We start from the raw sequence: 12,903 nt of genomic DNA, 5'->3' as shown, positions 1-12,903 counted from the left end.
AGGTAGAGCCAGACAGGTAGAGTCAGACAGGTAGTGTCAGACAGGTAGATTCAGACAGGTAGAGTCAGACAGGTAGAGTCAGACACGTAGAGGGAGGTAACCTCAGAGGTGAGATTCTCTGGGGGCTCAGTTAGTTGTGGGCTCCAGGATGGTGGGTTTGGACCTGAGGAGTGGACACAGTAAGGTACAAACAGATTCATCCTGCTTCAGTCTGGGTTTGTTTTTCTTTACTCAGTTTAACTTTGTCTTGTTTCCACGTTCAGCCCAGTTGGTTCTAGTTAAACCAAATCACTCAGTTTAATTTCTGACAGTTCATCCTGAAATCTGTATTTTCATTTTAATGATTTTTGTCAGATTGAGAGAAGTGTACGTTTGCTCGGCCTGGTTTAACGTCTGGGTCGACTTCAGTCTGGTTCGGTTCTGTTTTATGGCACCGTGGGATTCAGCCTGATTGAATTTGTCTCTGAGGTTTCATGTTGAGGTTCAGTATGAACGGAGCTCGGTGTGGGAGCTGGGTTTGTTGGATCTGTGACAGAAAGAAAAACAGAATAAAAACTGGATCATTGTATTTTGACTTCACCTCAGTTAGAACTGGTTAATGTGACCTGGTTCTGTCTTTGTTAATCTGGATTGAGCCTGACGTGGACGTGGTTCATGTGTCCACTCAGTGTGTGTTTGTCTCAGTGTGAGGACGCTCTGGTCTCTGTAGGTTTAAAGGTTTGTTGGTCAGACCCCCTTTTAAATTTTGGACAGCGTGGCCACTTTCACAGGGGTCCCTTGACCTCTGACCTCAAGATATGTGAATGAAAACAGGTTCAGAATCAGAAAAACTTTATTGATCACTGAAGGGAAACTGTGATTCATTACAGTCACTGTGATGTAAAGAACAGAGAATTATAAGAATAAGAGTATGAGATAGAACTATGTAAGTATAAATAAAAAAAAACAGAAATATAAATGTGCTAAAGTTAGTACTTCAGATATTAAAGAATAAAATATATGTTTTCACTGTGCTGAGTCTGTAAGTGTCAGGGGGCAAAAATACAAACAAACAACCCTGACAAAAACCTTAGGGTTGAATCCAGTCAGTGTTTTAATGTAAGGAGCCATGTTTTGGAATAAAGGCTGTTTAACTTAAATCAAATGCATCTGTTCCTGCTCCACGCATTAGTGCCTGAACTTTATTTTTCTTCCCATGTGCTGACCCTTTTCTTCAAGAGCACCTGCGTTTTTTTTTGAGTATCATATGATAAAGACGGTCCTCGAGGACATGACTATCTCCTTCTCCAACTTAACTGGTCAGGAACATGTCCGCCATTGACTTCCATCATAATGTTTTCAGCCTCTGTGCACTGTTAGACTTTAAAAATTCAAACAGGCGTCTGACCAAACACAATATTTATTACAGATTTATGACTAGAAAACTCAACACACAGCTCTGAGCTGAATCTCCAATTAATCTTCAGGTTCTGAACTTTCAGATGATGTAAAGCCGTCTGTGTGTTATCTTCTGTCGACCTGCTGTTCCCCCTTAAAAGACAGAAATACGTCTGTGTGGGTCTCGAAGGGTTAAAATGAATTTGGTCCACTCGCTCAGCAGGAACAGAGAGAAATGTTAGAATAACTTTAAATATATAAAAAATATAATTTCTATGAATAAAAATATAGAACAAGAGTTAACTTTATTAAAATGCAAATATATGAGTGCTCTGAGTAAAGATAAGTGCTGAGGAATCTGAGCTGAGGTGGTGATAATAAAGGTTGTGGAAAGTGTCCTGGGAATGAAGTGAGTCATTACATGTCCCCATAAGTGACAGAAACGAGTTTGTGTGTGTGTCCAGGTGTTTGTGGAGCTGAACGAGCTGGTGATCGACAGGAACCAGGAGCTGCAGTGGAGGGAGACGGCTCGATGGATCAAGTTTGAGGAGGAGGTGGAGGAGGAGACGGAGCGCTGGGGGAGACCTCACGTCGCCTCCCTGTCCTTCCGCTCCCTGCTGGAGCTCCGAAAAACCATCTCCCACGGTAAGGAGGCTCTCTGCTGCCCCCGGTGAACAAACACTTACACTGCACACAACCACAGGTTAAACTCCCCTTAAAAATCCCATTAATTCACCTTTAATTTCCCCTTAAAACACACAGGCATCTTTATCTAAATCAGTGTCTGTGTGGTCAAAATTCTTTCATTTTGTTTTAATTTGAAAATCTAATTCCCTTAAAAACATCTTAATTTGAGAAGTCTTTAATCAACAGATTTTAAGGATTTAATGACTTTCCAAATGAATGTGAAATATTTGACAACAATCAATGAATGGTGAGTTAAAGGCACGCTAAGCACCGTTGGGCGTCACTTCTGTTTACGTTCAACAATGTTATCAAACACAACAGAGCTAGAGCTAAAGTTGTTTGGAAAAACCTCATTTGAACTCTGTTTTTAGCTTCATTGTAGCCTGTAGCTCTAACTGCCTCTCTGGGCACCGCCTTCATGTGTGTGTGCTTGCTTTCACTGGTCTCGCACTGGCTGGTTGGTACAGCCTGGACCCAGATGTTTTTGTTGCCATGTGCGGAGCCTGGGCTGCCGACAGAGACCAGACTTTTTCACAGCATATTCAGAGGACATGTAGCTAGAGGATCTTGAGGAGATGTTTGCTGTATGTGACAAAACTTTTCAAGCTTAGGAAGATTTAGAGAGCCTTTAAGGTATTTTTAAGGTTCAGGGATTTTAGTTTCAATATTTTTGAGATGTTAATAATAAGATTTTATTTTAATTCTTATTCAATATTTTAACAGGGTAACTTGATTTAGGACTGATTCATGGAAACATTCATGGACTGAAGTATATTAAGGGCAGGAGTGACTAACATGCCTTAATCTATACCTAAATGGCCATAATTTGTCTATTTAAGGTGTAAATTCAGGGGTCCACCCTGAGTTAAAGGTTAATCAGTGGATGAAGTATTGGATTATAGCATATTGGTTTTTGAACGATTATTGTCACAGTTTAAGGGTTTTCTCATAGGGGGAAAAATCCTTAATGTTTATCTAGTAACATGACAACCATCTCTGGGTTTTCACCTTAATTGAAGAATGAACAATGTTTTTAAGGGAAAAATTAAGGGATGCTTTCATGTTGGGTTTCTCTCCCATATGTTACAATTCACTCATTCATCTGACTGGAAGGATCCACTGGAGACAAGAGAGGAGGTTTTGTAATTTAAGGGAAAAGTCCTGTATCCTCAGACGTCTGCATGATGTACGTCCTGTAAACCAGTGGACTGATGTGGTCTGGATGTTGTCTTTAATCATCTGCAGCATATCGAGGGCAGTGTAGAGATATGTTACAGAGAACAGAGTGTAGTCAGCTTACAGTGAAAAACAGCAATCAAAAATACAACTGGTCCTCAAACTGACCCTTGAGGCACACCGTTCTTTACATGAGAAAATGATTATGTAAGTGTGTGATGTCATGGTGTTGTGTTTTCAGGGGCAGTGCTCCTGGATCTGAAGCAGAGGACTCTGCCGGGAATCGCTCAGCAGGTGGTGGAGCAGATGGTGATCTCAGATCAGATCAAAGCTGAAGACCGAGCTAACGTCCTCCGAGCTCTGCTGCTCAAACACAGGTTCATGTCCATGATCCATCCATCCATCCATCCACCCACCCACCCACCCATCCATCCATCCATCCATCCATTTAATAATCCACCCGATCATTCATCCATTCACTGCAGCTCACAAAAGCGTCAGGAACATTTCTTTCATTAATATAGTTTTGTTTGTTTGTTTATCAGTCACCCCAGCGATGAGAAAGATCACAGCTTGTTCAGCAAGAACATCTCTGCAGCCAACATGGCTGCCCTGATGGACAGACACAATGGCCAATCAGAGCCCTCCGTCATTCAGACCAATCACAAAGAGGCTGACGGAGAGAAGAACAAGGTACAAAGAAACCTGTCACCTGTTAAAGTCTGAGAACAATCTGAAGTTCACGTCACTTTCATTTAGATTTAATGTCACCAGACTCTGAGTGCGTCCTTCAACCAAACATTATAAATGAGCTACAAGCTTTCAGGGTTAAGTGACTAACTAACACGTCATCCCTTAATTTATCCCTTTACCTCAAATTTTAAATCCGGTCCCAGACTGTTTCCATAAATTTGTCCCAAATCTGGTAAAGCTGTTAAATGTCTGAATTCTGAATAGAAATTAAAATCCCCAAACTCTGAACCTTAAAAACACCTTAAACTTATCACTCATGGATTTGTTAAGTATTTCACATTCATGTGGAAACTAAGGGGGAAATCATAAAGCCCTTAAAATCTGCTTCGTGTATTCATTAAGGGCTTTTCAAAAGAAGGTGTTTGTTGTGTGTTTTGGGGGTAAATTAAAGATTAATGTAGGTGTTTGAAAGGGATTTTTGTTTCATTGTGCAGGTTGGCACCACCACATTATTGTCAGTGGTGATTGATGAGGCATCCTCCTCCTCACACCTGCTCAGTCTTGTCCAGGTGGAGCTCTGGGTGGTGCCTCTACACCCATTGTGAGACACCTGTCAGACAAACACTATGTAAGAACAGCAGAGTGTCGTCAGCGTAGCAGTATGGGAGGAGAAGTCATGTGAGTGTCAGGACGTCCATTAATCTGATGTGTGTACTTGTGTTCAGAAAGACGCCCCGCCCATCGGTCACTCCAGATCCAAACATGAAGTGAAGCTGATGGAGAAGATTCCCGAGAGAGCTGAGGCCACCGTCGTCCTCGTGGGTACGCGTCACATCATCACCTTCATCCCTGTGTTAGTCTGTAGTTTGTGAGCTTCAGTGGGTTCATTGTGTCCCTCTGCTGTGTCTGCAGGCAGCGTGGACTTCCTGGAGCAGCCTTCCATGGCGTTTGTGCGGCTGCAGGAGGCGGTCCTGCTGGAGTCCGTCCTGGAGGTTCCTGTCCCAGTTAGGTTCCTCTTTCTCCTGCTGGGCCCGCCTACAGCCAACATCGACTACCACCAGATCGGACGCTCAATCTCCACGCTGATGTCAGACAAGGTGAGTCCCTCAAGTGTTAAAACTGTGTGTCGCTGTTTGGATATGACCACCAGAGGGCGCCACACAATAGCTCATCTCTACCTTCGTCTGCTTCCTCAGCACTTCCACGAGGCGGCATACCAGGCTGATGACCGCCAGGACCTGCTGACAGCCATCAACCGGTTTTTGGACTGTAGTATCGTCCTCCCTCCCTCCGATGTCGGCGGTGATGAACTGCTCCACTCAGTCGCTCGCTTCCAACGAGAAATGCTGCGAAAGAGGGAGGAGCAGAGCGGCAAACTGCAGGAGAAACAGCCCAGCATTCAGCAGGATGAAGGTCAGTTAGGCGATCCTTTTGAATCGGTACTCCGATGATATTTTGTTACAAAGTTTGTTTTGGGGTTTTTTAGCCTTTATGAGATGAGAGACAGAGAATCATTAGCAGGAAATGAGAGAGATCAGAGATGACATCTGATAAATGACCCAAATCGAGGTTATATGAACAGCATCTCAACCACCAGGAAACGCTACCATACAGGAAAGTGTCCACTTTAACGTCTTAAATTTGTCCAAAAATTATTGCTTGCATCTTTATGAGTTGAGAGTTTAACACTAAGCTGTTTACTGTCAAACACTGCCTGGGAGGAGGTTCAAACTGTCTGTGTATTTTGGGGTTTTTCTCCATTTTTACTAACATACCTTTCTATCAGTGCTCTCAGCTGAGTATGTCATCCAATGTCCCAGTCATAGTCTCTGAGCCTCTGTGTGTTGCTGAATCAACATTGTAACTGTATCCTGACTTCTTCCCTGCTTTTGTTGCTGTAAATGCAGCTGTATATATCCTGACCTTTCCTTAAATAGTACCTGCTTATGCTACTGCAAACAGGGCTGGAAATGTCCCAGATTCTTGTTAAAAAATATCTGCTTTTGTTGCTGCTGCTCTTTTGTCACAATTAGAAATTTCCTGACATGTTGGTAAAAAATACCAGCATAGTCGCTTCAAATGTGGCTGTCCCAAAGTCTTGTTTAAAAAAAAAAAAAAAAAAAAATGATGCCTACTTGGTTGCAACAACCACAGCTGGAAATGTCCCAGATTTTTTTAGGTTAAAAAAAATACCCACTTTATTGCTAAAACCATGGCTGGAGATATCTGTCTCTTGTTAAAAAAAAATCTGCTTTTGTCACTACAAATATGGCTGGAAACATCCCAAAGGCTTGTTAAAAACACCTGTTTTTGTTACTACAAACACAATTGGAAATATCCCAATTTGTTGGTAAAAATACCTGCTTGGTTGCGCCAAACGTGGCTGTAAATGTCCGAAAGTCTTGTTTAAAAAATGGAAATGTATGAGCTTTTTAAAATACCTGCTTTTGTCACTACAAACACAGCTAGAAATGTCCCGACATGCCATTACAAAAGTACCTGTTCTTATTGCTGCCAAGTTTGAGCTTTCCCATGATGCCATTCTTTGAAAGCATTATGTAACAGACTTCAGAGCAACATTTAGTCAGGGTAAAAGTAGAATAAAGACTCAAAGAGGGCCTTTTGGCAGAAGCTCGGTTTGAAGCTTACATCTAGTGGAAGACTTCGTCTTCTTAGGAAGGTAAATCAGCATGTCATCAGCAGAACACTGAATGTTTCTCTCATGTTTTGTAAATTAAAATCTAGGTGTGGTATCCAGAGTCCATATGCTGATGTTCTGATGTCATGGTGTGATGTCAGCTCTTCATCAGACAGTAACAGAGCTCTGTTCTTATCTACCAGACTCCCTTGTTCCCTCCAAACCGGGTGAAGAGCCTCTGAGGCGCACAGGGCGTCTCTTTGGAGGTCTGATCAAAGATGTGACTCGGCGCTACCCCCAGTACCTCAGCGACATCCGAGATGCTCTGAACCCTCAGTGCATGGCAGCCATCATCTTCATCTACTTTGCTGCACTGTCGCCTGCCATCACCTTTGGTGGTCTTCTGGGTGAGTCTGATGGGAACAAACTACCTGATGAGGTTTGGTTGATGTTTCAAATCACTGCAGGCTGACTGATCCAGAAGGTTCCTGGATCCTCAGACTCTTCTTCAAACATTACATCTATGGCGATGTTCTCTTCTCCTGTGACACAGGTGAGAAGACAGAGGGTCTGATTGGTGTGTCTGAGCTGATAGTTGCCACAGCGATGCAGGGCATAATATTCAGTGTGCTAGGCGCTCAGCCTCTGCTGGTGATCGGATTCTCTGGACCACTGCTGGTGTTTGAAGAGGCCTTCTACACTGTAAGCTCACCTGAGAGAGAACCTACACGCCTGTATCAGCCAAGACACAATTAACAGCAACATGTCTGTTTAGAAACAGAGTCCATGTTACTCTGGTAAATCTACTGAACACACCAGAGAACCATTTTCTGTGTTCTCTATTCATTATCCCATAATCTTATTTCAACAGCACCATCTCCATTACTGTGGTATCTCTGCCTCCTCGTCTTAAACCCTGTGAAAGATATGTGGTGTTCCTCAGGGTTCTATCTTCGGTCCTCTTTTGTTTGCCTTGTACATGTTTCCCCTTTAACACATGAGTATTTAGTAAGTATTTATAATATTTATAGTATTTATAATATAGTATTTATAATATTTATAACATACAGCTCCTCCAGGATGTTGCAAATTCAGCCAGTACCTGTGAATTCTGCGTGACTTTGCAATTTTATCCAACCACTGCATCTTTACCACAAATTTATTATAAAAACAGGTAAAATCTTATTTTATCGTAAAGCTGTGTGCAGCACATTGATTCACTCAGCCAGTCTGTTTATCAGGAGGCTGCTGCTGCAGAACAGGAGCTCTACACCTGGGACAGAGTCACACACACAGTGACAGAGCTAACTGTTAGCATCACACAGCTAATGGTTATTACAGAGTTTAACAACAAAGTCCGTTGTGGTGTTGGTGTGAGTTTGTTGGGACTGGTTACTCGGGACTCGGTGTTGGATGTTTAGCAGCTGCTGTTGTCTTAGCTCGTGCTAACTGGGCAGAGAGAGCAGAGGGAGTGGCTCAGGGAAACGATCCTTCAGCTGATTGCTGGTGATGCCCCTTTCCCCCACCTGCCCACCCCCGACCATCACAAATTGATTCTAAGTCTTTGGGAAACACTGATCTCATAATAAAAGGTTCTGAATTTGACACAGTGTGACAAATATTTTGCAGTTTCCACTTTCCCCGCAATTTCATTGTGAGAAAACTATAAACATTCACAACATGCATTGCAATTTTTTAGAAAAGCTGCTGTGAAATCAGACATATCAGGCTGCAACAGCCTCCCAAACAGCCTGTGAAGTCCTGGAGGGGCTAAATGTATGTGTCTGAAGGTTCATTCTTGACTTATAGCGTTTGATGAAAACAGTTCTCAGCACAAGGTTCATTCCCTCTTCTCTCTTATTACCTGTAAGTGGTCCAGAGTGCTGCTGTAAAGCAAAGTCTCCTGTTAGTTAACCTATCACCTGAAACCTACCTGGTGTGTGTCTGTGTGTAGTTTTGTAAAGATAATGGGGTGGAGTATCTGACGGGTCGGCTGTGGATCGGTTTCTGGTTGGTGCTCATTGTTCTCCTCACCGTGGCCTTCGAGGGAAGCATCTTGGTTCGCTTTGTCTCCCGTTTTACTCAGGAGATCTTCTCCTTCCTCATCTCCCTCATTTTCATCTACGAGACCTTCGCCAAACTGATCAAGGTGAGGACAGAGGTCATGAAGCATCTGTGATGTTTTAATGAATGACAGGTTGATTTTTGAACCCCAGAGTTTGGTTGAATTTCCTTCACCCTGGAAATTCAACAAATGCCTCGAGAACATTAAAAACGTATCAACAAACATCAACAGAGCTTCTCTGACTTTTTCTTCTTTGTGTTGGTCTTTTCCAGATCTTTCAGGAGCATCCTCTCCAAAACTGTTACCATGGAAACAACACAGTGTCTCGACCTCTGTGCAACTTCACTGTAGCTGCTGGGAATACTGGGAAGGTTATTGGAGAACCAAACACAGCACTGCTGTCCTTTGTTCTCATGATGGGAACGTATTTCATCGCTTTCTACCTACGCAAGTTCAAGAACAGCTCCTTCTTCCCTGGCAGGGTCAGTAAACACAAGAACATGTATGGGTACAGGTACAGATACAGGTAGAGATACAGATACATAATGTTATGTTTGATGCACCTTGAGGAGACATTTTTGGGTCCAAAGTCCAATCCCAGTTCTCCCCCTTGGCCTTATACCTGTAGTTTTGGAGTGCCCTCGACTGAGTAGCAGCCCTTCAGAACGGCGTCTGCAGGTTCAAACCAAATCACTGATCAATAAGCTGATGCTCTGTGTGTTTCAGCTCCGTAGGATCATTGGAGACTTTGGAGTCCCCATTGCCATCCTCATCATGGTGCTTGTGGACTACAGTGTGGAGGACACCTACACCCAGGTCAGATTTTATTAACTCACAGTGAGTCCTGTGGTGACATGACACACTGCGACAGACTCACAGTTAAATTCCTCTCTTCCTATTGGCTGACAGAAACTGAGCGTACCCAGCGGATTCTCAGTGTCCACTCCGGAGAAGCGTGGTTGGTTGATTTCTCCTCTGGGGTCGGACGGGCAGTTTCCTGTTTGGATGATGGCCGCCAGCATCCTGCCAGCCATCCTCGTCTTCATCCTCATCTTCATGGAGTCCCAGATCACAGCGTACAACACGTTCTTCTTCTCTTTCTGTTTGTTCTGTGGTTTTGTGATTCCTGTCCGAAGGCACTGACCTAAAATCATAATTATAATAACTTTATTCATGTAGCACCAAAGTTTGTTGCTATAATCAAGTCTGGAGGAGTTAAAAGCGTGACTGGCAGGAAATGTTCGAGTGTCCAGTTCTTCATTTCAGTTAAGCAGGACATAAAAAACATTTGTGGTTCCAGGCTTTAACAGGACATAAAGCTGTGTATCACTGTAAAATAGTGTAAATCTTTACTGTGTTTCCCATGATTTACCCCAGGGGTAGCATGGATATAGTAAATAGGAGGGGACCCAAGATAGACCCCTGGGGAACGCCACAAAAGAGAGGCACATGAGAGGAGCAGGTATCTCCAAGCATGACAGACAGGGACCTGTATGACTGACAGGACACAGATGAACCAATCCAGAGCCACATCACTGATACCAACAACGTTTGTCAGGCGGCTGATGAAGACATGTGGTGTCAATGGCTGAGCTGAGGTCACAGAGTATGAAAATGGAGAACAGGCCTGACGCCTGGTTTCCACTTACGTATGTGACTGGTACGGATGGTGCCTCTAGTGTGCAACACAAGGAAGTGCATTTCGATATGGATGGATAGAAACACCTGTAGCCATGGGGGGAGGGGCTGATTTTGTCTGATTTTCACCATGCAGTTGTTTGGGATATGAGCTTTGAACATTACTGGGACTAAAACAGGACCAATATTTTATCAGAATAACATTCCTCAGATTCACAGAGAGTTCAAATGAGGTAAACAAGTTTCTTTACAATCAGACAAACTCACGATCAACAGGATGATGATCTGAAGGAAACAGCCTGTTAGCCAGTTAGCAGCCTGTTAGCTGGATTTTACAGGGATTTTTTTATTTCCCCTGTTAAAGGGGGTTTTTTGGGGGGAGTTTTTCCTGATCAGCTGTGAGGAATGTCGTCGGCTGTAAAGCCTCTGAGGCAAATTGTGATTTGCGATATTGGGCTTTATAAATAAAATTGAATTGAACTGAATTAGCTAAGCTAGCACATAGTCATAAGGTCTCTCCGAAATCCACAGCAAAAGTCATTTTTTTCAAACGTACTTTAACGTTTGGTAAATTCCAAACCAAAATATTACAGAGGGGAGATTTGCAGGCACATCAGATATCATGGAGATTCCCATAGGAATGAATGGACTTCCTGTTGCCTCGTCTGTGTACACATACGTAAGTGGAAACAAGGCGTGAGTTGACAGTGAGCAGTAAATCATTGGAGATCTCGAGCAGAGCAGCGTCAGTGCTGAGTTAAGAGCAGAAACCTGATCTGACGTTCTCAAAGATGTGATTGTTGTTCATAAAAGAATTCAGTTGATGAGAGACGACTGTTTCTAAAATCCTAGATATGAAAACAAGCAGCTTAGAACTAGACCTAAAATTACTTAAAACGGAGGGATCTACAGAGGGCTTCTTTAAGAGGGGGGCACAGTGATGTAACCCACAGAGCATTAATGTAATATTTTCCCTGCCCTCTGTCTGTCAGGCTGATTGTCAGTAAGAAGGAGAGGATGCTGGTGAAGGGAACTGGTTTTCACCTTGACCTCCTCATCATCGTGGTGGTGGGTGGAGTCTCAGCGCTGTTTGGTTTGCCCTGGTTATCAGCTGCCACAGTTCGCTCCGTCACCCATACCAACGCCCTCACTGTCATGAGCAAAGCCGTCGCCCCCGGAGACAAGCCCCGCATCCAGGAGGTCAAGGAGCAGAGGGTGACAGGCTTCCTGGTGGCTGTTTTAGTGGGTACGACTGTCACCGTAGAGTTCTACTATCAACCATCATTTATTGATCACACTAAATCAGACAAGGTTCACCTCAAGCTGTCATCCATCAGCTCCTTTAACTTCCTCACTGTAGTTCAGTCCTTTTTATCGTCTTCTTCCATCAATGCTGCTGCTGTTTAACCCTCCGTCTTTCTGGATGGTTCTGATATCCATGGTTATTGTCCACACATCCCGACAACAAGATGGCCTCATGGTTGCTCCTCCTGAACACGGGCAGCGCTCTGCAGCCACTTCTGAGCTGTGGACAGTAGTGATCCACAGCAGGAACAGGACAGCAGCTCACATTCACACCATCACACCATCACACCAGGCCTTATTAAAGCCACGCCCCCTCTCCATGTCTCCCAGAATCCTCTGCTCCATCAGATCAGCTGATAGAAACAGAGTCACCTGGTTGGATGGAGCTGTGCAGGATTTAGTTTCCTCTGACATGGTCCCTGTCTGTCCTCAGGTCTGTCCATCGTGATCGGGGACGTCCTGCGTCAGATCCCTCTGGCGGTGCTGTTTGGGATCTTCCTCTACATGGGTGTGATGTCACTGAACGGGATCCAGCTCACTGAGCGACTCATCCTGTTGCTGATGCCCCCAAAGTACCACCCCGACCACAACTACGTCCGCAAGGTTAGCTCCGCCCTCTGACCTTGGACAAACACATCAGCCAGTTCCAGAGGTGTTGACTTGAGTTGTATGACGAGGACTTGACTCACGGCTCCGGTGAATTTATTCTTCATTTTCCAGACAACAGATTATCTGTACTACAGTACTATGACTAATGCTGACAGCAGCTGTCAGGAGACAGGAGGGACAGGTGAGACAGGTGAGACAGAGCAGACCAGCAGACGGACAAATGATGTAGACTTGTTGGGCCTGACTTGGAACAAAGACTCAGGACTTGTGTCTCTTGATTTGTCTGTCTCTCTGTGTCTCTGCTCTCACAGGTGCTGACGTTAAGGATGCACCTGTTCACTGTCGTCCAGCTGACCTGTCTGTCTCCGTCTCACCTGTCTGTCTCACCTGTCTGTCTTACTTATTTGCCTGTCTGTCTCACCTGTGTGTCTCCGTCTCATCTGTCTGTCCTCCAAGGTGCCTCTTGCCTGGGGCCCCCAGAGTGTCTTGAAACAGCCCTGCCTGTATGTCTTACCTGTCTGTCTCACCTGTCTGTCCTCGTCTCATCTGTCTCTCTGGGCCTCTGCTCTCTCACAGGTGCGGACATTAAGGATGCACCTGTTCACTGTCGTTCAGCTGACCTGTCTGTCTGTCCTGTGGGTCGTCATGGCGACGGCGGCAGCGCTGGCATTTCCCTTCATGCTGCTGCTGACCATCCCAGTGAGGATGCTGCTGC

At 44.3% G+C, this 12,903-nt stretch overlaps 1 protein-coding gene across 1 annotated transcript; it reads left to right on the top strand.

The window, feature by feature from the left end:
* The first annotated feature begins 1,892 nt into the window (after positions 1–1,892).
* On the top strand, positions 1,893–12,903 carry LOC126409101 (anion exchange protein 2-like). The gene is made up of 15 exons (XM_050075020.1): positions 1,893–2,022; positions 3,482–3,617; positions 3,786–3,933; positions 4,659–4,755; positions 4,846–5,030; positions 5,130–5,346; positions 6,775–6,978; positions 7,125–7,273; positions 8,526–8,720; positions 8,909–9,118; positions 9,363–9,452; positions 9,546–9,712; positions 11,267–11,520; positions 12,013–12,275; positions 12,765–12,903. Exons 2-14 carry the CDS (start codon positions 3,547–3,549, stop codon positions 12,198–12,200), a joined length of 2,175 nt encoding a protein of 724 aa, XP_049930977.1. The 5' UTR covers positions 1,893–2,022; positions 3,482–3,546; the 3' UTR covers positions 12,201–12,275; positions 12,765–12,903.

Source organism: Epinephelus moara, chromosome 21, assembly GCF_006386435.1.
Source record: "Epinephelus moara isolate mb chromosome 21, YSFRI_EMoa_1.0, whole genome shotgun sequence".
In the NCBI taxonomy this organism is placed as follows: Eukaryota; Metazoa; Chordata; class Actinopteri; order Perciformes; family Serranidae; genus Epinephelus; species Epinephelus moara.
Note: the sequence above shows the minus strand (reverse complement) of the source record. Positions and strands in the feature narration are given on the sequence as shown.

Coding starts and splice junctions, on each gene's coding strand:
- LOC126409101 (XM_050075020.1), top strand. CDS start 3,547: ATGGTGATCTCAGATCAGATCAAAGCTGAAGACCGAGCTAACGTCCTC. Junction 5,031..5,129: donor CCACGCTGATGTCAGACAAG/GTGAGTCCCTCA, acceptor CTGCTTCCTCAG/CACTTCCACGAGGCGGCATA. Junction 9,119..9,362: donor GCTCCTTCTTCCCTGGCAGG/GTCAGTAAACAC, acceptor TGTGTGTTTCAG/CTCCGTAGGATCATTGGAGA.